The 25,295-nt window shown below is 45.7% G+C and overlaps 1 protein-coding gene across 1 annotated transcript in view; it reads right to left on the bottom strand.

Moving 5' to 3' along the window:
• The window catches only part of LOC147117432 (aryl hydrocarbon receptor-like), a 239,811-nt gene extending 218,068 nt beyond the window's left edge, over positions 1 to 21,743 (bottom strand). Inside the window, exons 1-2 of the mRNA XM_085988413.1 lie at positions 21,073 to 21,743; positions 4,756 to 4,943 (exon numbers count right to left, since the gene is read on the bottom strand). Coding sequence (XP_085844539.1) covers positions 4,756 to 4,943; positions 21,073 to 21,128 — 244 coding nt within the window. The 5' untranslated portion in view covers positions 21,129 to 21,743. The remainder of the gene's footprint in view (positions 1 to 4,755; positions 4,944 to 21,072) is intronic.
• Between the last annotated feature and the right edge of the window lie 3,552 nt (positions 21,744 to 25,295).

The raw sequence follows: 25,295 nt of genomic DNA, 5'->3' as shown, positions 1-25,295 counted from the left end.
GGGCAAAGATCTGGCAAATGGAGTATAATGTGGGAAAATGTGAAATTGTCCATTTTCGCAGGAAGAGTAAAAAAGAAGCATATTATCTAAATGGTGAAAGATTGCAGAGCTCTGGGATGCAGAGGGATCTGGGTGTCCTAGTGCATGAATCGCAAAAGGTTAGTATGCAGGTACAGCAAGTAATTAGGAAAGCTAATAGTATGTTATCGTTTATTGCGAGGGGAATTGAATATAAAAGTAGGGAGGTTATGCTTCAGTTGGGCATTGGTGAGACCACATCTGGAGTACGGTGTACAGTATTGGTCTCCTTATTTAAGGATGTAAATGCGTTGAAAGCAGTTCAGAGAAGGTTTACTAGACTAATACCTGGAATGGATGGGTTGTCTTATGAGGAAAGGTTGGACAGGCTAGGCTTGTATCTGCAGGAGTTTAGAAGAGCAAGAGGTGACTTGATTGAAACATATAAGACCCTGAGGGGTCTTGACAGGATGGATGTTTCATTTTGTGGGAGAATCTAGAACTAGAGGTCACTGGTTAAAAATAAGGGGTCGTCCATTTAAGACAGAGATGAGGAGAATTTTTTTCACAGAGGGTCGTGAGTCTTTGGCACTCTCTTCCTCAGAGGGTGGTGGAAGCAGAGTCTTTGAATATTTTTAAGGCAGAGGTAGATAGATAGATTCTTGATAAGCAAAGGGGTGAAAGTTATCGGGGGTTGGCGGGAATGTGGAGTAATCAGATCAGCCATGATCTTATTGAATGGCGGAGCAGGTTCGAGGGGCCGAGTGGCCTACTCCTGCTCCTAATTTGTATGTTCGTATAAATTCCAAAACAGAAAGCATGCTCGATTTTGTTGATGCTCCCACAAATGCGTAAAAACAGCGTATAAAGCAAACATGTTTGTGAAATTGGTAATCATACAATCAAAGTTTATTTTTTCTTTCCAAATAAAGGCAATTGGAATTCTAATAGGATAAACAAAAGGAGCACACACTAAACTGTTTGAAAAGGAGGGGTAGGAAAGGAATTGGCCACTTGTCAATAGTTTTGCTGCTTCAGAAACCAGCAACAATATTGCAGCAAGTGGATATATTGTTCATATTATGATACACCTTTCAAATAGTGTGCTAATGTAGCCAACTAACTCAGACTGCCAACCATATGCAAGGAAATCCCAGACGTCCTACATCAGCCATTTAAATTTTCAGTTCACACTTCAATGCTGATATAACAAATCAGTATTTACAGGGGTAGCTGTATTACAAGCAACAACCAACATACTAACAAAGAACTATTCTAAATCAAAAAAGACATATGAATGATGATAACTAAACAGTTCAATATCTAACCATTTTGATACGTGTCTTGTAGAATGCAACAACAGAAGATAATGCACCAGACCAAATCATATGTTCAAATCCCTCAAACATTTAAACCAACAGCAGCTAAAAAGTTAGGTGGACATTTCAACTCTAGAGAAGTTACCCATTATAAGAACATAAGAACATAAGAAATAGGAGCAGGAGTAGCCCAATTGGCCCCTCGAGCCTGCTCCGCCATTCAATAAGATCATGGCTGATCTGATCCTAACCGCCAATCCACTATGACAGGACTATCTCCTGAATCTAACAGCATTAGACACACGAAAACAGGAGCAGGATCAGGCTACACGGCCCCTGGGCCCGCTCCGCTACCCACAGGGCCATGACCTATCCGAACCTAGACTCATGTCCAAATTCCTGCCCGCTCCCCGTAACCCTTAATTCCCTTTTCTACTAGGAAACTGTCTATTTCTGTTTTAAATTTATGTAATGATGTAGCTTCGACAGCTTTTTGGGGCAGCATATTCCATGGACCTACCACCCTCTGAGTGAAGTAGTTCCTCCTCATCTCAGTTTTGAAAGAGCAGCCCCTTATTCTAAGACTATGCCCCCTAGTTCTAGTTTCACCCATCATCTGGAACATCCTATCCTCCCTGCATCCACCCGATCCAACCCCTTCATAATCTTATATGTTTCAATAAGATCGCCTCTCATTCTTCTGAACTCCAATGAGTAGAGTCCCAATCTACTCAACCTCTCCTCATATGTCCATCCCCTCATCCCCGGGATTAATCGAGTGAACCTTCTTTGTACTGACTCGAGAGCAAGTATGTCCTTTCTTAAGTATGGACACCAAAACTGTATGCAGTATTCCAGGTGCGGTCTCACCAATACCTTGTACAACTGAAGCAATACCTCCCTATTTTTATATTCTATCCCCCTAGCAATGAAAGCCAACATTCCATTGGCCTTCTTAATCACTTGCTGCACCTGCATACTAACCTTTTGAGTTTCGTGCACCAGGACCCCCAGATCCCTTTGTACTTCAGTACTTTCAAGTTTCTTGCCATTAAGATAATAACTTGCTCTACGATTTTTCCTGCCAAAGTGCATAACCTCACACTTTCCAGTATTGTATTCCATCTGCCAAATCTCTGCCCACTTACTTAGCCTGTCTATGTCCCCTTGCAGGTTTTTTATGTCCTCCTCACTCACTACTTTCCCTCCCATCTTAGTATCATCTGCAAACTTTGACGTGTTACACTCGGTCCCCTCCTCCAAATCGTTAATATAGATTGTAAAGAGTTGGGGACCCAGCACTGACCCCTGCGGAACACCACTGGTTACTGATTGCCAGTCTGAATATGAACCATTTATCCCAACTCTCTGCCTTCTGTTAGATAGCCAATCCTCTATCCATGCCAGAATATTACCCCCAATCCCGTGATTTTTTATCTTAAGCAATAATCTTTTGTGTGGCACCTTGTCAAATGCCTTTTGGAAGTCTAAATACACTACGTCCACTGGTTCACCTTTATCCACCCTATATGTTACTTCCTCAAAGAACTCCAGCAAATTTGTCAAACATGACTTCCCCTTCATAAAACCATGCTGACTTTGTCTTATTAAATTATGATTATCCAAATGTCCTGTTACTGTCTCCTTAATAATGGACTCCAAAATTTTACCTACCACAGATGTTAGGCTAACCGGTCTATAGTTTCCAGCCTTCTGTCTACTGCCCTTTTTAAATAAGGGTGTTACATTAGCAGTTTTCCAGTCTGCCGGGACCTTTGCTGAGTCCAGGGAGTTTTGGAAGATTATTACCAATGCATCCACAATCCCTACCGCCACTTCCCTCAAAACCCTTATGTTGGGAATACTTATTTCATTAAATTAACACACAACCATGACTTTTAACAACTTTAACTCCTGTAATGTAAAAAATACCTTATATTTTGAAAATTAATTAACTACTGCAGTATATCACTTTCTTAAATTACTTCAACAACGCTCCAAAGACTCAGTTAAAACAATTGTCCCAAAACAGTGAAAAAGATGATTAAAGCAATATAGACATCTTCAAGAGGCCTGAAGAGATAGTCATTAACAGATTTTAAAAAGCATAACATAATCTGGAAAAGTCATTCAAATTTCATACAAAGCAAAAATGTCACTTTGTCTATTTTTTAAGTCCCCCATGTTGAGAATGGGATTTTTCTATTGCACAGTAACATATTCACATTCTCAGGAAACATCTGCAGCTAACTGCAGGAAAGCACAAAATCTGTGCTCGTTTTAAAACTATAGTCTGTGCACACATCATTTTACCCTATTTTAATCCTCTTTTGCTTCCTCCCATACTGCTCTCTTTTACCCAGGCCCTTTCCACATCCACAGTCAATGACACTTTGCGAGTGAAGTCTCTTCCAATTTCTCCTCTCCTCTTTTTTTTCCCCCTCTACCACAAGGTATTCCCATTTAGTGGGTGCCCATGAATTAACAAAACTGGCCCAATGTGGTTACCAGATTTACAAAAAAAGCACATTAGAAGTTGGAATTTAGAATGCAGATCCTTGGAATGGCAGTCTAATGCTTTCTCACTGGAGTTGCCAGAATGCCTAGTCTTGCGTGCTACCCCCACCTAACAACTATACTGTGAAAACAGACTTTTATAAAGTTTAACAGTATCGTTCATATTAATTTAAAGTTCAATCTCTAATGCATATATTTAACTTTTTTTTAAATCAACATGTTGAAGTTATAACTAGCCACTGCTTGCTATGTAATTATTAACTTCATACTCACTATTGCACTTTGGGAATGCACCAAATTGTGATCTAATAATAAATAAGATTTGAAATTCTCCAGAGTGACAAGCTTAAGTTAGATGCTTATTATTTAGTCATAAGAAACCAAATCTCTGCAACAGATCAGCTTCAAAAAATGTTGCGACAACAGTTGTGTTTATATTGGATAAATATGTCTTTAAAGAGCATCTGTTACAAAAACAGCCCATCTCTTAAGCAATATGATTTGACAATTAACTCATACCCACATTAGGCTGAGCACAATTTGTATGTTATTTTAGAAAATTTTCAATGTGATATTTTGCTTAAACACCAACAAGGATTAAAGCAGCCTAGAAAAAGTTACATTAATATTCAGTTCAAGTTCTAATGCACTGTCTAAAAAGCCTTACAGTTGTGTAGGGTGTAAACTTGGATTAAAGCACCTGTATCCAGAAAAGAAAATCTATTTTCATAGCAAAAAGAAAGCTTCCCTTTCAGTCCAACAAAGTTCAAGATCATATGATAACATTTAAATTTTACTTTCCGCAGGAATTACACACCCCTTTTTGTATCCTGTTATTCACAGGAGTTCTTTCCTTTTGGACAACTATGAATATTGAACATATTTCACAGAGTGGTCTTACCATTAAAGAAACTTTTAGCTCGGAGATAACTGACACTGAGGCGGAGAACAGAGAGCTTGTCCAATTTGGCTACAACATCCTGTGGGAAGGGTAGGAGATTGGCTAGGCGCTCTAGCTCTGCATTCAATCGGTCCCGATGCCTTTTGGATGGATTTGACTTTGCTCCTTCAGAGGCCAGGGATTTTACACTTAAATTAAAAAGAAAAAAACTGTTGTGTTAATATGGATTTTTACTTTCAAGTCTAGAAATTAGAAACATCACAATACAGTTTCCAACTGTGCCTTCATGGCACATGAAGTATAAGTGAGGTTGGCAATGTAACTTACAAATCCCAAGTAGTTATAATCCACTCATGAGAGAAACATCTATAAAATATAAGACACATACTTCATAACATGCAGGATTTCAACTGCAAAAGAAATTAAATTATATTTTTCTGTAGTCCAAGTGAGTGGAAATAGTATCAACTGTAGAAATCTGACCAGCTATTATATAAACCATATAATAAATTCTTATAAAAAGGTACAAGGGAATGGAAAGAGGAGCAATGAATGGGTGAAGATTTCACTGTACATTTCACTATAGCGATTTTCGGTTAGCATTTTCTCGTACCGTTTCCAGTGGCAAATGGGTCAGATTGAACCAGAAATCTAACCTCAGTTTGCCAATATGAAACTGCCAAACAATTTAAAACAAATTGGCACCAGCATCACCTCTGCAATATGCCACTAGCAATTTGGATACGTTGTCAGAGTAAGTGTAAGCTAAATCACACCCGCCATGTAACTGTAATTTAATGGGTATTTATTCCATTTAAAAAAACAGCATACCAATTATTTTGTCCTCACCTCAAAGGAATTACTAGGCCTTGCCCTACCTCTCTGATCTTGTCCAGCCATATGACCCCTAGCATACTCTCCACTCTTCCAACTCTGGTCTACTCCCTCACATTCCCTTCACTGCACTATTGATGGCTGTTCTTTCAGGCATAACATCCCCACTCACCCTGGTCCACATTGAGGCAAAGCATTCCACTTGTGTGGGGTAGAACTTCAAACAGTTATGTCATGATGCTACAGTAAACTAATGACATTTAATTTACTGCTGAAAGTTCAATAAGTAAAATGTTTTCAATAGATAGGCCAAAATTATAGTTATATGCCAAAAAAAATTAAATTAAATTATCTTGAGTGGTCCATTTAATTAGATCCTCATTTTTGTTTCAATATTAGAGCTTTTAATGAATAGATGATGTTTCAAGCTGTATCTATATATCTTAATGTGTAGTAGAATAAAAGTCTTGCATTTAGCATGCATTTCCTGTTTGTCACATTTACTTCCTGAGCCACTATTTTCCTCACACCTGATTACTTTTATCTGGCCATCTACCATTATTATATTTACTTTTTAGTCCCCCCAGGTGGTGATGCTGTTCTTAAAACTGTTATTTCCTAAGTCCATTTCTGCAGGTGGCACTGCAGGCAAGTTTTATTTTATTCCTTGGGCCACACAACAGCATCATGTAAAATGTAATCAAATTTAACAATTATTTTATGCTTATAAAGATTATTTATTTAACCTGCTCACCTCGTTCCCCATCCTGGCTAGCCTGTTCTTCCCAGTCTTCTGTCCACATGATCTAGGCTCCCTGTTTTTCCCAGGCCTTAAGCTGCTTGTCTGTCCACTTTTCAATACTGGCCTGCTTTCAGGCTGTTTGTATCCCTGCATCCTGGTCTGGGGCTGCCAGCCCACTGACAATGCTCGTTTCTCCACCCAACAATGAGCCTGATCCACTTGTGGCCTGGTCCACGTCCACATTCTGCTCCCTTGCCAGTTTCCCAGTACTAAACTGGCTAACTGCAATCTATCTTTTTTCCCCCACAGTGCTATAAAAACTAAATGCTAGTATCCCAACTTAGTGCTGGAAAACCTTCATGTTCAAATTGGTGGGTAAGGAATAGAGAAGTAAGGGTGAATGTGACAAAAGGAGATGGAAGGAGACAGGAGAGTGAGGGAGGGAGAGGGTAAAGGATAGGAAGTGCAAATGGCAGGTGGGGGGGGGGGGAGGTTGGGTGTGAGTAGATGTTGTAGAGTGTGAGGGAGTAGTGCTTGAGGGACTAGTGCAAAGGGGAAGGAACTGTGGATTCAATGTGAGTGAAGGAATGGCGAGAAGGGGAAAACAGAAGATGGAGGCAATGAGAAGAGAAGGGTGTTGCCATAGTCTGAAAACTGCATTACACCCACCACTGGAAAATGCAATCTGCATACTCACAGATCTCTTCCCTATCATCCCACTCACTGCCTCCCATCCAAGGGGATGGAATTTTTTTTTAAGGGAGAAAAGGCAGTAAAGTAATGCAGAGATGAGAGAGGGAGAGGGAAGACACACAAATATAAATAACAAAAATACATTGAAAGGTGAGAAAGAATGCATTCTAGTTTATCATGAGCAGTGCCACAGGAGATCTACTATATTTAAATAAAAGCTTCCCCACTAGAATATGCAATGTGGTGAGGTTTTAAAGAAATAAAAACTTCACAAAACATTTATAAGAAAGGAATGAGGTGAGGTTTTAAAGACATAAAAACCACAAAACATTTATAAGAAAGGAATGATTCATGAAGTATAGATATGATGTGCTATAAATGTGAGGAATGGAACCATAAAGCAAAATCTAATGGTTTGTTAAAACACACACATTTCTAACCACAACTAACCATAAGGGTGTTTGTATTTTGAATGTGGGAGAAGTTCTACAAGCACAAATATAATTTTAAAGCAAAGACAGCATCACAATTGGTACAGTTTATTTCACTTCATAGACATGAAGAAGCATTAACTGAGCTCCTAAGAAGAATTGGGGTAGGAGCCCAAACCAAAACTGGACCCCTCCCTTTAGAAGGGCCAAAATTTTGTTCTGAACACTAGCAGATCTTCACGTGGTCAAGTGCATGAAAAAAGTTAGATGATACACTACTTTACAAGAACAGGCATATTATACCCTGTAATGCGCAATGCAATATTCTACTGCCACGATGCCAACATAGTGTAATTTTTTTTAGTAAACACTGTTTAAGATCAGAGTTTAATTATTGTTTAGCAAAGGAATTGCAGTTTGGAAAATGCTTATAAATTTGAGGCTCCAGCATTAAGTGACTGCTTTTTTTGGTCTTTTCTTAAAAATATTGTTTTTTCATCTAAGTATGACATCTGGAGCGAGACAGACATATGCTCAATGAAAGGCTTTTACACAGATTGATAAATACAATACCAGAGTTATTTTATTCAAATTTGGCTAAATAAAGCATGGATTAGGCATGGATAAAGCAAAAAAAGTTAGGATTCTGACTCGATGAGAACTATCTACTCTGGATATCAGAATATATCCAAAGTTTCATGATGACACAGCAACATTTTGCATCTTATGCAGGAACCGAAGACAGAAATTTATATTTTAAAAAGCACACAGCCATAATCTACCAGCTACTATATTATGAATGAGACAGTTGTATGATTGTGTTTCTCTAGTTTTCCACACATCATTGAACTACTTGTGGGCTGGTATTCGAGAAATGGGCTGCAGGGCCTCCTTCACCTGAACTCATCTTGTGACAGTGTTAACAAACACAGCAGATTTACCAAGTCTCATTATTCACCATCTAAGTGTTGTATACATTGATGTTGGTGAAGCCAGTGAACCTTTCTTCTCCCCATTCAAATTGAAATATTTGCCACATATATATGAATGAAATTATCACTTAAACCAAATTAGTGGTTAAATGGGCCATTATTTAACTTCTATGAACTATGGTCAAATGCTGCTAGTAGGATCACAAGTACCTTTTGGATGGATTTCAGCATCCTAACAAATACGTTTGAGCAGTCTCCATCATGGTTTTAGTGGGTACAAATCCACAGCTCAAAACTGCCCATAATTTGGCACTTATCGAGCAGTCATTAAAATAGACCACAAAGCCTGGTTGGTTTGCAAAGTAGAAATATAGCACTCAAACAGCATCATCTCCAATGTATAAGACTAGCTTAAAAAACACTCTTGGGGCACTGCAAGGGGAATGTTAATCTGCATCTAGTCCATGCTATACCTCATCTGCAAGTTTATGATGCAGCAGATGGGTGCAAACATTCTCAGTTCTACTGCACTGCCATAATTCCTCTCTGACAAGGAGCACAATGTCTCAGAGAAAATCCCTCCATTAAAATTTTCCAGGATAGTCATTTGGGCAAGAACACAAAAACCAGTGAGTGGTTAAGTGTATAGAGACCTCAAAAACCAGTAACTCTGCAGAAGCTCCTGATGACTTATTTGTATGGGTGGTTAGCACACATGAAGGCCTCTGGGAGGAATGATTTAGAAACAGCACTGAAAACAGGAAAATTGTGATCTGAACAAATTAGGAGAAACTAAATTTTAGTTGTGTTTGAAATTACATAATTTAAAAATAAAAAGCATATTCATCTGATTGATCACATAGGGCTAAAAATTAATTAACGCCCCAATTGAGGCGCTAACTTCGCCAATTAGCGCCCTCGCGCCAGAAATTGAGTGGTTGCGCCCCAAGAGGGAAGCGGGGCGCTACTGGAAGCGCTCCGCCTCCCTCTTGGGGCGCTGCGAGTGAATACCGTGGCGCTGCGGCACGTCGCACCGCGGTACTGCAGGCCTTCCTCTCCTTCTTAAAGGGGAGGGGTCATGTGCAGCGCGACCTGGGCCGGGGATCAGGAGTGCAGGCAAAAGAGCCCGGCACCCAAGAGAAGTGCCAGGCTCTTGGAGCACAGCCGACACTCCACGGTGGGGGGGGGAGGGGGTTCAGGAGGCCAGCGACGGGAGTGCAGGCAGGTGCTGGCAGGCAGCCAGCAACAAAAATGGCCGCCCCGCACCTCACCTTTAAATTGCGCCTCCCCGGCCGCAGGTACGCCCCCTGGCCCTGTCGGACATAGCGTCCGGCGGTAAATCAGGGGGCGCTCCCGAAGATCGTGGCCGGGGCGTGAGCGGGGCGCTGCGCACACCAATGACGTCATCGCCAGTGGCGCAGCGCCACAGGGCGCTACCGGTTAGTGCCACCACTAACCTCCCGCTGAATTTTGCGGGAGGCGTGGGCAGTGCCGCGCCCGGGCGCTAGTTGGTTTGCGCCCCACTTAGCGCCCTCTTAAGGCGCTAACAGGTGGCGCTACCAACTGAATTTTTCCCCCATAGCCTTTTAACATTGGGAACATAGGAATAAGGGGTAGGAGTAGGCCATTAAGCCCCTTAAGCCTGTGCCACTATTCTATTTGATCTTGGCTGATCTGCACCTCAACTCCATTAACCCATCTTTATTCACTATCCCTTGATGCTCTTACCTAACAAAAATCTATCAATCTCGGTCTCAGCCTCGCTCTAATTTTAAGATTATGCCCCCTTGTTCTGGATGCCCCCCAGCAGAGGAAACTGTTTCACTGTAGCTACTAGAAGCTATTGTATCGAATCTCTATAATTTTAAATACCTCAGTTAGATCATCCTTCAACTTTCTAAGCCCAAGGGAATAGAAACCAAGTTTATGCAACCTGTCCTCAATTTACCCCTTTAAGCCCTGGTACCATTCTGGTGAATCTGTGCTGTACTCCCTCCAAGGCCAATATACCTTTCCAGAGGTGTGGTGCCCAAAACTAAACACAGCACTGCAGATAAGGTGTGGCCAGTGTTCTATACAACTGAAGCATAATTTCCTCACTTTTGAATTCCAGCATCCTTAAGCAATAAAGGCTAAAATTCCATTCGCCTTTTTGATTACTTTTTGTACTTGTGCACTGGTTTTTAGGCCATCACAAACTCTTTTCAGTGGATCACATAATTATCTCACACTCTTGCACATGGCATCACACTGGAAAGGAAAGTCAAAAAATCAACTGTGTCACTCAAATGAGATGACCAATTCAAAGTTCAATGTGCAGTTTCCTGATTGGCTAGAAATCGCCGCTCTCACAAAATGCATAATTGGCCATTTTATGGCACAAAACCCGGTGCAGAAGTATCCATTTAGGAATACAGCAATTCCATTAAAATGATGACTAGTTCACTCCTCTTATCAGTCCCTATTCTAAGAATCTTCCTTGCCGCACTAATCTTTCTACCAGTGGCCCGTGTAATGTGCCCACTCGCATGCACATATTGGCTGCCCCTCCTAAAGCAAGCCTCCCACCTTTTTTGGCCACTCTGCTTCTGCTCTGCTCACTCATCCTCTGCAGCCCCTCCAGCCACAACTCCTTTCGCCTCACTTTTCTCTTGCACCATGCCCTGCCCCAGCCCAGATCCCTTTCCCCACTCAACACTACTCTTGGCCTACCATTTCTACAGTCTCTCCTAAACAAACCCATAGCCTCATTATGCTCCTCTCTTGAAACTGTCTTGCATGCCTTTTGCAGCAACCACAACTGTTTTAACCCTCCATTCCAATAACCATTAACTCCCATCACTCTGAGGTTACCCTCTCTAACCTCCTTCCCACCCCTCCTGCTCTCCAGCCCTACCAGTGCCAAATTAATTACTGCCCTGTTCTGCACCATATTCCAGAATGTTTGTTCTCTCACAAACAAGGCTTTCGCCATCCATGACCTCACTATGGATAAATCTATTTACATCTTTGCCCATATCCGAACTCACACCAAGTCCCGTTCATCCATCACCCCTGTTCTCATTGACCTACATTGGGTCCCAGTACAGCAATGCCTTGAATTTAAAATTCTTATCCTGGTGTTCAAATCCCTATATGACCTCACCCCTTCCTAACTCGGTAACCTCCTCCAGCCCTACAAACCTGAGAACTCTGCATTCCTCCAATTCTGGCCCGTTGTGAATCCATGACTTCATTCGCCCCCTACCATAAGCGGCCGTGCCTTCAGCTAGCTAGGCTCTAAGTTCTGGAATTCTCTCCCTAAACCTCGTCGCCTCACTACCTCCTTTAAGACGCTTCTTAAAACCTACCTCTTTGACTAAGCTTTTGGTCACCTGTCCTAATATCTCCTTATATGGCTTGGTGTCAAATTTTATCCGATAATGCTTTTGTAAAGCAACTTGGAATGTTTTACTACGTTAAAAGCATTATGGTTGTTGATATTCTCTCCTGCCTTCCACTCTATCACTGTTCTTTCCTCCCCTCCTCCCTTGCCCTGCCTCTGTACTTGCTTAAAACCTGTTACATCTCTGACTTTATCCAGTTCTGACGAAAGGTCAGAAACTTTGGCCAGAATTTTGCCAGCGCTCAGGGGGCGGGTTCGGAGGCAGGACATCTGGCAAAATCGCAAAGATTGATAGCAGGCAGGAAACCCACTGTCAATCCACCTCCAATCAATCTTCCCAAGTGTCGGGTCCCTGATTTGCGCATGGACCAGACACCTAGCGGCGGAAAGAGGATTATAGCCACTTAACTGCCTGCTAAAGGCAGGCTCTTCTGCAATTTTGACACTTCTACTTCAGCCTTCCCGACGTCGGGACACCATGCCAGGTTAGTGTGGCGTATTGTGAGTCTGCTGTAATGTTTCTGCATTGATGACAGCTGCTAAAGTGGTGTAAAGGATCCAATGGTGCACTAGTGAGTTTCAGAGGTAAGAAAATGTTGGGAAATTCATTTTTAATGCATTTAGGGCTAGATTTTCAGTACAGACAGTTTTGGGGCGCTAACCTTAGCGCCCGCCCGAAGTTAGCGCCCGCCCCAAAGTAGCGCCCCGTTGCCGGAAATTCAGTGGCTTCGCCCTAAGAGATTGGTGGAGCGCTAAAAGAGGCGTTCCACTCCTATCTTTAGGCGCTAAGCCGGCGGTCCAGAGGGATAGCGCCCAGGCGGGGCGCAGCGCGGGTGCGGTCATTTTTGGACTGACAGCAGACCCCGTGGCGCCGACCAGCTCTTAAAGGGGGAAGGGACGAATTGGTCTGCTGCCACGCCCTGCACACTGCAGCCTTGCAAAGAGGCCTCAACACTGCTGCTCAGCCCCAGGGAGTCATGGCAACGCCAGAGAAGGCCCGTCAGCGTGCCCTGCGCTTCTCAGAGGGTGATCTGGACATAATGGTCACAGCTCTGGAGGTGAGGCGCAAGATCTTGTTCCCAGAGAGTGGGAGGAATCCAACCCACCACGACTACACCAAAGCCTGGAAGCAGATCGCCCAGAGGGTGACGTTCACCGGCGATGCCCCCAGGACCCACAAACAATGTCGTAAAAAATACAACGATCTGACCAGGATTGTGAAGGTGAGTAGCCTTTCCAGTCTCCTCCTCATTCTTGCATGTACACCTGACATGATGGGCAAAGGGAGCTGAAAGTCCTATTGGCCAGCCCTCAGCCAGCAGCATTGGGACAGTCATGAGCATCACATGGCCATTCAGCACTCTACACTTTGTCCAAGCTATTCCACCATGGGAGGCAGTGCACACTACATCAGGGCTTCACTGCGCACTTACAGCCCGTCCTTTCTCTTGCAGGCTAAAGTAGCGTTTAATCGCCAGGCGCGTGCCAGGAGTGGCCGCGCCAAGCTGCAGAAGCTCACTCGGCTGGAGGAGCGCGTGTGTGTGCTCATGGGAGCCCGTGTGATTGTCCCCACAGCGTGCGGAGTATCCGACCCTCCACTGCCCAGCAATGGTAAGGACCTCGCCTTTTGGCCCTCTCGCGTCGCACTGGCCCATCCGAGCTACCTCCTTTGCCACTGTCCCACCAATGCGCTGAATGCCACCAGTCCTAACTCCCTCGCTGACGCCGTCTCCTCACTCTGAAGCTACTCTTGTGCATTCCTGCTTTCAGCTGGTGACGACCAGGACCCTGAAGCTGCCAGTGACAGCACCTCCGACCAGGAGGAGGAGGAGGAGCAAGCCGGACCTTCGGGGGAACAGTCACGTCCCGCAGGAGAGGAGGAAATGCTTGACACCTCCTCACTGGACGAGTGCCTGGAGGAACTGTCGCAGGGCAATGCAGCTTCTGGGACCAGTGGCGTCCAGCCACCCAGGAGCCGTGCGCGTGGCCCGCGGCCTTCCCCCCAAAGGGGGGAAGGATCAGAGGGGAGTGCTGCTGTTCGGCACACTCGCCGCCACCAACGCGGCAAGGGTCCCCTAGTTCGGCCCCCTCCTCCCCAGCGGGAGAGTCGCGACTCTAGTCCGGACACCTTCACCTCGGAGGAGGTGCGGAAGCTGGATAAGATGGCCGAGGATTCGGACCGGCGCCACACGGAGCTCATGAGCGTGGTGGGGCGCATGCCTGAGGCCATCGAGTCGCTGGCGACCAGTGTGCGCGAGTTCGGGGCAGCAACTGCCGCGAGTGGCCGCATGCTGACTGATGCCGTCAAGACCCTGGCGGCTGTGATGCGCGCGCACAGCAGGACGACAGGGGCAGTCACTGCTGCCACACGCGCTCTCTCAGGCAGGCATCGCCAGGGCAGCCGCCGCGCTGGACCATCCCAGCAAGCCGCCCCTCGGCTGATTGTTGCGGATCCTGCAGTGCGGGCCCGGCCGAGTGCCACCGCGCCACAGCACCAGCCAGCGCATCCCAGACGCCAGCTGGCCCACATTGCGCCATCCGTCGCCGCCATTCCCCCACTGGGGCGTCAAGGGCAAGCGGCTGCAGCTGATGGTGGCCAGGCTCAGGTGCGCCACTCAGCAGACGGCCCCTCGAGGCCCAAGCGCCGTGTAGGCCGCCCCCCAGCGGCATCTGGCGGAAGGGCATCTGAGCCTCAGGCGCCTTCCCCCAGCCTCGCAGCAGCCACTGGGCAGAGCTTGCGAAGGAGCAGCAGGCCGGGCAGGGGAGGCAAAAGGCTGGGCAAGGTCTCGCCCTCGCGGGCCACTCAGTAGAGGGTGTGGGCAGCTTTCCTTTTATATGGCGGTGGCCATCTTTATTTTGCCCATGGTTGTGTTGTTGGAGGGCTTATTTTTTGCGTTAGGCCGACGTTGAGGCCCGGTTTGAAGAAAGGTGGAGTGACTCCTCCCCAGTTTGTGGGAGTGAGTCGTTTGTTGGGCTTTTTGTGGGGCCCGTTTATTGTTTTTGGGGATTCATGTGGGAAGGGCTTTTCATTTTTGTGTAATAAAAAATTATCTTTATTCATGCAGTCTCCATGGTTGTTCTTCTTAGTGTTTGTTGGCTTCGCCGGCTGAGGGCTTGCGGAGCGGCTGCATTCATCTTCCCTCATGGCCCCTGGCCATTCCCTGACAGGGGGCTTAGAAGTACCGTGTAATAAGGTGGCGTCGTGCGGCCCTTGGCCCTGGTCGCTCCCTCCTGGGAACGTACTCCTGCTCCTCCTCCTCCTCCTCATGCTCCTCCTCCTGAGGTGCTGGTCCAACGTCAGGTGGCAATGCCCGAGTCCTGCGGATAGCCAGGTTGTGTAGCATGCTGCAAACCACCACAAATTGGGAGACCCGGTCCGGCGAATACTGGAGCGCTCCTCCGGAGCGATCAAGGCAGCGGAACCGCTGCTTGAGGACCCCAATAGTTAGCTCGATGATGTTGCGGGTGGTTTGATGGCTCTCGTTGTAGGCCTCTTCAGCAGCGGTCCTGGGCGTGCGGAGCGGGGTCATGAGCCAGGTGCACAAAGGATAGCCTTTGTCCCCGAGTAGCCATCCTCTTGGGGGAGGCTGTGCCTGGAACATGTCATGCACAGTACTCTGCCGCAGGATAAAGGCATCGTGGCTGCTGCCTGGGAAGCTGGCATTGACTGCCATGATGCGCTGCTTGTGGTCACAGACCAGCTGCACATTCAGAGAATGGTAGCCCTTCCTGTTGCGATACTGCTCGCCATGCTCCAGAGGGGCCCGCAAAGCCACATGCGTACAGTCAATGGCGCCCTGCACCAAGGGGAATTCCCCGAGTCTGGAAAATCCCAATGCGCGCTGATGCTGGCTCTCCAGGGCCATGGGGAAGGAGATGAATTGGCTTCTCCTTCTGAACAGTGCTTCGGTCACCTGGCGGATGCAGCGATGCGCGCCGTACTGGCAGATATAGGGACAGAGTGATCTCCTGGAAGAATTTCGATCGCCTAGATGGGTCGGAGAGGAATTTCCCAGATTTTTTTCTCCCAAATTGGCCATTGGGTCTTTATCTGGTTTTTCGCCTCTCCCGGGAGATCACATGGGTTCGGGTGGATGCAGAGTGATAGAAGATTTGAGGTTAGGATCAGATCAGCCATGATCTTATTGAATGGTGGAGCAGGCTCGAGGGGCCGATTGGCCTACTCCTGCTCCTATTTCTTATGTTCTTATGTTCTTATGTTTGCTATGTCCCCAGCAGCGTATTGGAAGGAGCCGGTGGCATAGAAGTTCAATGCCACCGTCACCTTCACTTCCACCGACAGAGACGTCCTGCACCTGAGCTTTGGCCGCAGATCTCGGCGAAGCAGGTGGCAGATCTCTGCAATCACCTCCTTTCAGAATCGGAGCCTTTTAACACATCGCGCGGCACTCATGTTTAGGTAGGAGCGCTGCTGGCGGTATAGCCTGACTGGGTAAGGCCTACGTGGCCGACGCCTGTAGCCCCCTCTGCCTCTAGCCAGGGCTGCCCCTCTCACAATGCGTCTGCGAGCCCTACGGACATGGAGCTGCAGCTCCGCGTTGGCACCCCATGCAACCCCCATCAAATCCTGGCAAACACTCTAATTTCCAAAAGGCCACTTGCAGCGCTCTGGCCTGAGTCCAAAAATACCTGGCTCTTGCTGCTTGAAACCAGTTAGCTATCCTCCTTGTTGTGTCTCCAGAAATGCGTTGCACAAGAGTGCTTTCTGAAAAAAGGCTGGCCTTTATACTGGAGAGTACGTCCCCTTTAATTTGCGCCCCCCGGGGCCCGCGCTGGTTGTGTTGCGTTCCTTTTTCCAAACGCTCCGGCCGCCAGCCGCACAATGGGGCGGTCCGACTGAAGTTTGGAATCGGGGCGCACAAAGGGCGTTGCACGAGGATGTGACGTCATTTTCTGCGCGCACATCCGGGCGGGCGCTAAACTTTGCGCCGGCGCTAACGGGCAACTTAATTTGGGGCGGGGCACAAACTGCGCTGCGCCCAGGCGCTACACGCATAGCGCCCGAAAAACACTTCTCTTAAGGTGCTAACTGCTGGTGCAAGCGACTGAAAATCTAGCCCTTAGACTTTTCTGTAGGTAACAAGTTTTCAATTGTATGTGTAGTCCCACCTCATTGGGAGAACCTCTTTCACCATGACAGATCGCTTCTGTAACCTCACCTGCAGCTGCCATTTGTTCTAGCCTATGGAGGGAGTCATTGGAGAGCCTGAGTGCAAGAGCTCGCTATTGTACAGTGATTGTCAGTGTTTGCAGCACCTTAATGCTGTCAAACTCTGAGAACTCAGCTGTCAAAAAAATTGTGCGTGGTCCCTTTAAGAAAACCGGCAGATGACACGTCATCAAATGACGTCATCTGACCGGCTTCGTCTTAATTGGCCGGCAAGCCCACAGGGCAGGCTTAACAAAGCCAATTGACATAAAATCACATCTGTGGGCCAAATTGGAACCTGGAAGCCACCTGACCTGCTCCCAAGCTGCATCGACTGAGAAAATAGTGGCTTTTGTTTCTCTCTCCACAGATGCTTCCTGGCCTGTTAAGTATTTCTAGAATTTTCTCTTTTGATTTCAGATTTCCAATAGCTGTAGTATTTTGCTTTTGTAGTCCTTCATCATTATGTTCTCCTCCGTACATCAGTCCTCTAGCCTTTGTCTTTTTTGCATCCCCAGCCCCTCCCTTCGACCCACCATTGGAAGCAGAGCCTTCAGCTGCCTCAGCCCTATTTTCTGAAACTCGCTCCCTAAATCCTACTGCCTCTCCATTTCTCTCCAACTTTGAAATACTTATTGAAGCCATCTTCTTGACCAGCCTCTCCCATTATGTTCAGCAGCCATTCCTTTTGTTTCCCATCTTGGGATGTTTTCCTACATTTTAAGGCACTACATAAATACAAGTGGTTGTTGTGTAATACACTTAACTGTTTTGCCTCCCCTCAAAACCATTTTTGTTATACAGTCCTATCTTCCTGGAGTTATTTGCCTTTAGAAGGCACCTAACCAACATTTAGCAAAAGCAGATGTACTCCCCTGCTAAGCAGAATTCGTAGAATACATCTGCTAGATGCAGAGTTCTGCAAAATCTGAATGCTTGAGATCAGAAAAGGTTTTTCTACTTTAAAAAAAAAAAAAAAAATGAAACTTCTTCTTCATTCCTACCTCCAGCCCCCTCTGACAACCTGCATTACAATACCCCCTTTAACAATGAGGATGACAAAACTCCCCAAACAATGGGCTCTTGATTCTATACTATTCAATAACTGGGCAGCAAGAGCTGACAGCAAAAGTGAGTCCCATACTAGTACCAGTATCTCCCTCCTTCATCCAAAGTACTTTATTACAGCAAGGTGCTCCATCATTCCTGTTTCCTCCCAAGTTTTGTTCCAAAAATCTATTTTTCCTACTGCAGGTTGCATTCAAACTTTAGCAAAACAGTACAATTGCTAATGGTAAATATACAGAGGACAGGTTGTGGTCATAAGTAAAAAGAATAAAGTGAGACTGACTGGATATTTTCAAGTAGAGTATCTCCATATCTCTGTTAGCTATCGTAACCTATTGCTTGTACATTTTTGAAAGGTTATATTGTGAGTGATGGTCCCTTTAAATTATCAGTTAATTTAAGCTTCGCCACATGTATTACTATATAAAATTAATGAGAAAAAAACTTGGCTTGAATGTCAAGTGGCACCTACTTCTCAAATCATAATTTTAAAAAGTTGTCACTAAGCTAGTTTCAATTTTCTAGCTCCACTCAATTTAATAAAGTAAACAACATTTTTGGCTAGGAATGAGTCATAGGACTAGAATCTAAAATATCTTAAATTTTGCAGAACAAAAAAAGCATACAAAACTGGGGCAGAAGTAATCCCTGTATTATCATCTCCAGCCATCCCTCTCTGGCCATCTAGTAAAAACACCACATGAAAGATACATCTATGAGCTTGATTTTATATACATCCATTCTCAATGGATAAAAAATGTACACATGTGGTAGGACTTTCAATAGTCACTAAAATAAAACTTTAAAAAAACTTGCAGTGTTGCACACTGGATTGCTTCCAACATTATTAGCAACAATAGTAGATTCATATGTTAAACTGGGAGCCTTATGGTTTCTGAGTACAGCTGCCAACTTCTGCCCTTTACCATAGGTGGCTTTTTCCCCAATAAATGAAACTGGACTGACTTAGCAGATATAAAGCATACAAATGTTATCTTGCATGTGTAAAGTGCTGATTGAGGAACCTCTGACTTACACAAAATCTCAAAACAATAACTTGCATTTACATAGTGACTTTAATGTAGAAACATGTCCCAAGGTGCTTTACAGGCACAATTAGACCAAAATAGATGCCGAGCCAAAGAATTCGATATTTGGAAAGGTGTTCAAAAGTTCGGTCAAGGAGGTGGATTTTAAAAAGCTACATGTTACTCAATATTTAAAGGAAAAACAAACATACACAGAGCTCTGTACATCAGATTCCCATTGTAATTTTAAAAAACTGCATTTGTCAAACTTTAAAAATTAAGGTTCCCTATACTTTTACCTGGAGGTGTAAAGACATCAAGATATTTTTCTTCCCTTTCCCCTTTTTGTCAAGTAGATATTGGGAGCTCAATTTCAAAATGGGAAGGACTTAGCAGGCTACTATACATCATGGCCTAAAATGTAGCAGTAGATTTTGTTTTAAAAGCCAAAACACACAGATTATGCAACTTCAAGTTAATTCAGCAGTTTAACAGAAGTTGGTGAAGTGTACTAGTTTAGGCAAAATTAACCAAGTGATGCCAACTCCATAACTCGGTTGCCGCAGAAACGGTTTGTGTCACATAAACTGCATTACCCCACGTGTACAATCTCTCACTTCCGGCCAGTCATACCAATGTAGATGCAGTGAGAGACATGGAGAAGCACATGCAGTGGCTCCAAGTGACAAACATGCTTTTTTTTTAAGTTTCAAAGCACATACTTGGGAAGGCAGGGAAGTGTGTTATGAAAATTGAGCTACTCCTGTCTCATAACTTTTAGAGAAATAGTTCTGCTCAAATATATAAAGAGGATATAATTGGAAAATACTCTAAGCTAGGAGTAGAATCATCTAATGACAAGTGTGGTAATCAAATTGGTGGAATCCAGATCTCCTGTCTCTTTTTATATACAGCACATTAGGTAAGTAATTAAATGATGGATGCAAATTTAAATTTCAAACAAGGGCTATGTTGTTGCAGAGTGACATCACTGGAACCACTCTGCACTATGAAACGTTCCCTCCCTCTTACACACTGCAAATGGAGGGAGGCAATGGTGATGTCATCTCCAAATATAACAGGGAGATGACATCACAAACACCTACCTCTTCCTACCACCCCCCAAAAGTATGTGTTTGCAGTAGACAGTGGCAAGGAATTATAATTTCACTTCTTTTCTTTGTTCTACAATTTTTTTTAATCCAATTGTATTTGTATGGAGAGGTAAGGGGAAAATGACTAAAAAACACTAGTTCTGGCTAGGGGAATACTAAGTAAATTTGGTATTTGTTTTGAAGTGTACTGCACGTTATTCAAGGAATATATAACCTTTCACTGCTGCTAAGAAAATTGTGACATTCAGCAATAGCATTTAACATTTACAAGCAAACATGGTTTATATGTTTCTTTTCAAAGGGGACACTAAAGTTAGATTATAGTCTAGCAACTGTATTGCAGCCACTAAAGGTTATTATTTTGGGCATGGTTTGGGGGTTAGGTTTCAAGAATACATGCCAAGAGTGTTCTGTTCACCTTCTGTTATGTATGTGGATTGCCATAAAATCTTCGGTTTAGGATGAATGGTAGGTTTTGTTTATTGGGTTGTACAGTTAATATTTCGGGGGGGGGGGGGTGAGGAATTTAGCTACATGTTTACAACAGTTCTACCTACCGTAATAGTAACAAGATCAATACAAATCTCAAACTACGCTAAGACTGCTCATTGAACGACTAAAAAGTTGTTGCTTCTAAATCAATACCATTGAAACTGAAAGGGGGAGAAATCGGGATCTTCAGTGATCAGATTTGTAAATCACCATAATAAAGCAGCTCGCGGTATTGATATAAAAGAAAAATGCCTCGAGACAATTCTGAGGCTGACAGGCGGCTCAACATCAGCCAACTTGTCACCATATGGCAAACCCGCTTTGTAATGTTTAACACGCTCAAAGTCTCCGACAGCAACAAACTGGCTGCGGCACTTGGGGCAATGATGCAAAAAGAGCTACAGTCCATGTTAACTGACAATCTTACCTTTTCTGTACTGGCTTTCGCCTCTTACGACTGGCGTAAATACTGCTAGTGTTCATCCTCGGCAAAGGCGCAGTAACCTTCTCCCGTGATCAATTTTTAATGTTTTCTTTTGTAAACGTTTTATAGAATTCAGCGGGTGAAAGCGTCAGTTGACGGCGAGTACACAAATTAATCCAATAAGGAACAACATATAAAGCGTGCGTATCTCTGGCGCTTCTCTCTCTCGCCACACAAGCTTCTTCCTTATTAGCTGGAAACGGGGGCGTTGCACAAATCGTTGTGGCCGCTCGATGGAGCGCCAGAGCCGGGCGGCGCACTTACCCAGCAGCCGAGGGAGGGGTTGAGGACGGGAGGAGGGGAAAGGAAGAGAAGCGGAGCCGTCAAGTCTGGGTTGAAGTCCTGCAGCAACACTCGCCACCTCTGGTGCCTTCAGCGGCTCAAACTTTATTCGCTCTGTGCCTCTTTAACCGAGCTGATGGCCATCACCTCCTCTCCATGGTCTATCCCTCGCTCTCCTTCCCTGCCCCCTGAATGCAGCGTTCGCTGAAGGTGCCTTTGCCCGTGTCCGCTGTCTGGTGGCGGCTGTTTACAGGACCGTTGCTGCCGAGCGCGGCTTTACCTGCAGCGAGTGACGCACGCCGCACACTCGGCCCCGATCCTACAGCGAGCTGCAGCAACCCCGCCACTCGCTCTTCCTCCCGGCCTCGCTTGCTCTGTTTCAACCCGACCTGATCTAATCTGTGAACACGATTTTCAGAACACTTTTCCGACAGCGAGTGCACTTTAAAAATGCCCGAAAAGTGACACTTTGCAAAAAAGCGCTCAATCTCAAACAACAGACCTTTCAAAGCGTACTCAAGTCACCTGTGTGTGCGAGGCTTAAAAAACATGCGGTATTTCGCTCTTTTTGTGTGTCTGAAATCGTACTGTGTGCGGGAGCATTGATACAATATTCACTAACAATTGGGGGATCCGGGCTTCATTCTAATGCCATTCCAGCCGCCCGCCGCTATAGCTCGGCGGCGCACTCGGATCTTGTGCCCTCTGCACCTCAGCACTGCGAACCCTCCCAGGATCCTGTTTACAAGGTCAAGTCTGTAAGCAAGCGTTGAATGCTGATTGCGAAACAGATACATGACCAAAAAACAAACACATTGAATTTACGTGCTTTGAGAAGCTGTAATGAAACAATACAGATAAATGTAACCAATACAAAAGCAAAATACTGCGGATTCTGGAAATCTGAAATTAAAACAAAATGCTGGAAATAGCAGATCAGGCAGCATCTGCAGAGAGAAACAGTTAACCTTTCAGGTCGATGACCTTTCATCAGAACTGGAAAAGGTTAGAGGTGTAGGGTTTGAAAATCCACAACCACGTTTTATTGGAGCCCTCTAAGGGCAAGGTGACCAAAATTGGATTGCCCTATACAGTTTAAAACCAACATTTTCAGCCAATGCAGTGGTCCCGAAAAGCAGGCTGGGATATCTGATTACAGGGGACTGCGGCTCAGAAGCGAGCCATAGGTGTCGGCCAATCGAAACAAAGTGCATTCTCAAAGGCCAATCAGGGGACTGAGTCGGGCCTGGAGCAAGGATATGTGACTCACCCCTAATTGAGCTATGAGTACAGGCCATCATCACCTTAATCAACTCGGACTAGGGACAATAGTTTTGGGATCACTACAGTTAAGAGGTGGCCCAAAATAATCAAGTCCCAGGACTGACACAATGGGACAGCAGACTTGGAGGAGCCGCTGTGCACTCAAAACAATACCCCTGCCCTCGAACTTGTAAACACCAATTTAATTGGGCGCAAAGAGGCCGAAATGGAATTGGGTATAAAATACAGAACCAAGAGATTATTAAAAAAAAACAGAAGAAAGAGCAGGAGAGCGAGTTAAGAAGCCGAAGGAGAGACGAGCTGGGGCGAACTACCATCTAAAGAACTCCAACCACGCTGATGAGAAGATCCACCATCAGGCCCCAGACTCAATCGGCATACTGAAAGTTTAAACCGCACCGTATACCGACTCCCATTCCGGGGACATCAACAAGAAGACACCGACGACCGAAGTGGCTGTGGAAGACGGCATTCACTCCCGCTATTTTGGGAGCCTTTTCCATCAAGCACAAACCAACCAACAACCCAACAACCGCACTCAAAATAGGCTCTGAGTATAATCCAAGGGCCTGCAACTGTCAGTCTAGTCTCGGTAGAAAAGTGGGTTGGTGGGATTGGACTTGGTAAAGTTAAAACAGTGTAAAACATTCTCGTTATGTCCGTTCTCTCCCATATTGTATTTATAGTTATAGAGTGTGTGTGTTTATTACGTGCGTGGTAGAACCAAATAAAATTGGTTGTCACCTGTTTTTTCCAAGGACTACTTGTCTCCGAGTGTGTATTTAAAGTGCATCGTTCTCCATCCAAATTCTGGAGTTAGAACCAGATCGGGGCATTAGGGCGCTTCGAACCCACCAAACAAGGGAACAGCAGGCTAGGGAAAAAGAGAGAGGACTATAGGAGCCCTTGGGCTCAGGAGTACCCCGCAGATTAGGTATAAACTGTGCGGGTCATCACCGTATTCTAGTCCTCCTCTATAAGCTGTTGTTCTCTATCTCCTTAGAGGGTGTTTAGTGACACCCGACCTGCAGGCTAACATAAGCTGCAAGGGTATAAAGGAGACAGAGGCCCAATACATTAACAGGCACTAAAGACCCCTGTAATTGGGCAGAGCAAAACCCCCTACAAATGGCGACCATGGCAGGACCCCAGTGGGAGAATGAATGCACGACCTCGGAAACAGTGGTTTTTGGTAAATCTAAGATGGAGAAGAGAATCTCCGCCTATGCTATTTCCAAGGTAAACTTCACAAAGGAATCGGTACAGAACCTAAGCAGGGCGCCACGTCCCGTGGACGTGGCGGCCCAGTGGACGGCAGGATCAAAGCATAATAAGAAGATAGAAAAGGCAATTTGGCTCATATGTCTGACAAGGCAGATCCGGGCATCGGACTGCGAGATAGCCAGGCTTAGCGAGGAGCTACGAGAGGCGCTGCTCACCTCAGAAGCTAGGGAGGCTACAGGGCAGAGCTGTTTGAGGAAAGGGAAATAAGGGCCAAAGAGGAGGAAGCCTCCCGCAGCCAGCAACAGTACCTGCAGGGGCAGGTGACCGAGGCTAAGGCTGGGGAGCGCATGGTTAAGAAGTTGAACGTGACTTATGCGCAGAAAATCGAAGAGCTGGAAGGCCAGCTGAAAGATTTGCAGGCGGCATATAGAGTTAACTGCAAGGAGGGTTTTGAGAAAACAGATCACGGGCCTTGCAGAGAACGGGTTCAGTCGCTGCTCCAATCTCTTGCCCAGGCGAAGGGCACGATCTGTTTGTTAGAGCCAAAGAGGGCTGACAACAGATCGGAGTATTGGGGAATAGTAGAGGACCCGGCTGCGAAGGACAGCCAACCGCTTCCCGAAGCATCGGTAGGTCCGGTTGAGCCACGGGAGGATACAAGGGTGCAGACCAGGGAGCCCACAGGGCGGGGGACCGGACAGGGAGGTCCGGCCCAGCCCAAGGGGTATGGGTCACCCACAGAAGGAGTTGGGTCTGTAGGATCGGAATCTGAGGCAGAGGAAGAGGAGGTAGAGGAAATAGGGACCCCAGCTACGGAGTCTGCGGCGGGACCTATGTGTCCAGTGGTCCAGAAAAAGTACGGGCCTCCACATGGGGCACAGGCCCGTGGGCCACTGGACAGTGAGTTTGTAGTCCCGCACGCAGCTCCAGCTCTGAAGGCCATGATTGCACATATCCCCACGCTCACCAGAGGGGGAGGAGATCCATCTGTACATTTCTCTAACATCGCGCAGGCGGTGGAAATGAACAATTGTGACGACCAAGAAGCAGTAAAGATGCTGCTATTCTCAATAGAGGGGAGGGTGTACCAGGCCCTCCCAACAGCCTGTAGAACAGGGCAGGTTACCCCAGAGCAGTTACAACGGGCCATCTTAGAAGCCCTGGGGTGTAACGATGGGAACCCCCTTGACAGGCTCAACAAGACCAGCCAGTTACCTGGGGAAGCCCCGCAGGTATACGTGGACAGGCTGTGGACGGTGTACCGTACAGCCTGTGGCAATATCCTGGATAGAGAGGCTCTTACAGCGGACCAGCGTGAAGCGTGGTTCCGGATGATTATCGCAAACAGTCTGCCCTGTATTAAGACCCGGGCAGAT

The sequence above is a fragment of the Somniosus microcephalus genome, chromosome 5 (assembly GCF_052327205.1).
Source record: "Somniosus microcephalus isolate GS21.2 chromosome 5, FLI_Smic_1.0, whole genome shotgun sequence".
Classification (NCBI taxonomy): Eukaryota; Metazoa; Chordata; class Chondrichthyes; order Squaliformes; family Somniosidae; genus Somniosus; species Somniosus microcephalus.
The sequence above is the reverse complement of the archived record's forward strand: the minus strand, read 5'-3'. Positions and strand labels throughout refer to the sequence as shown.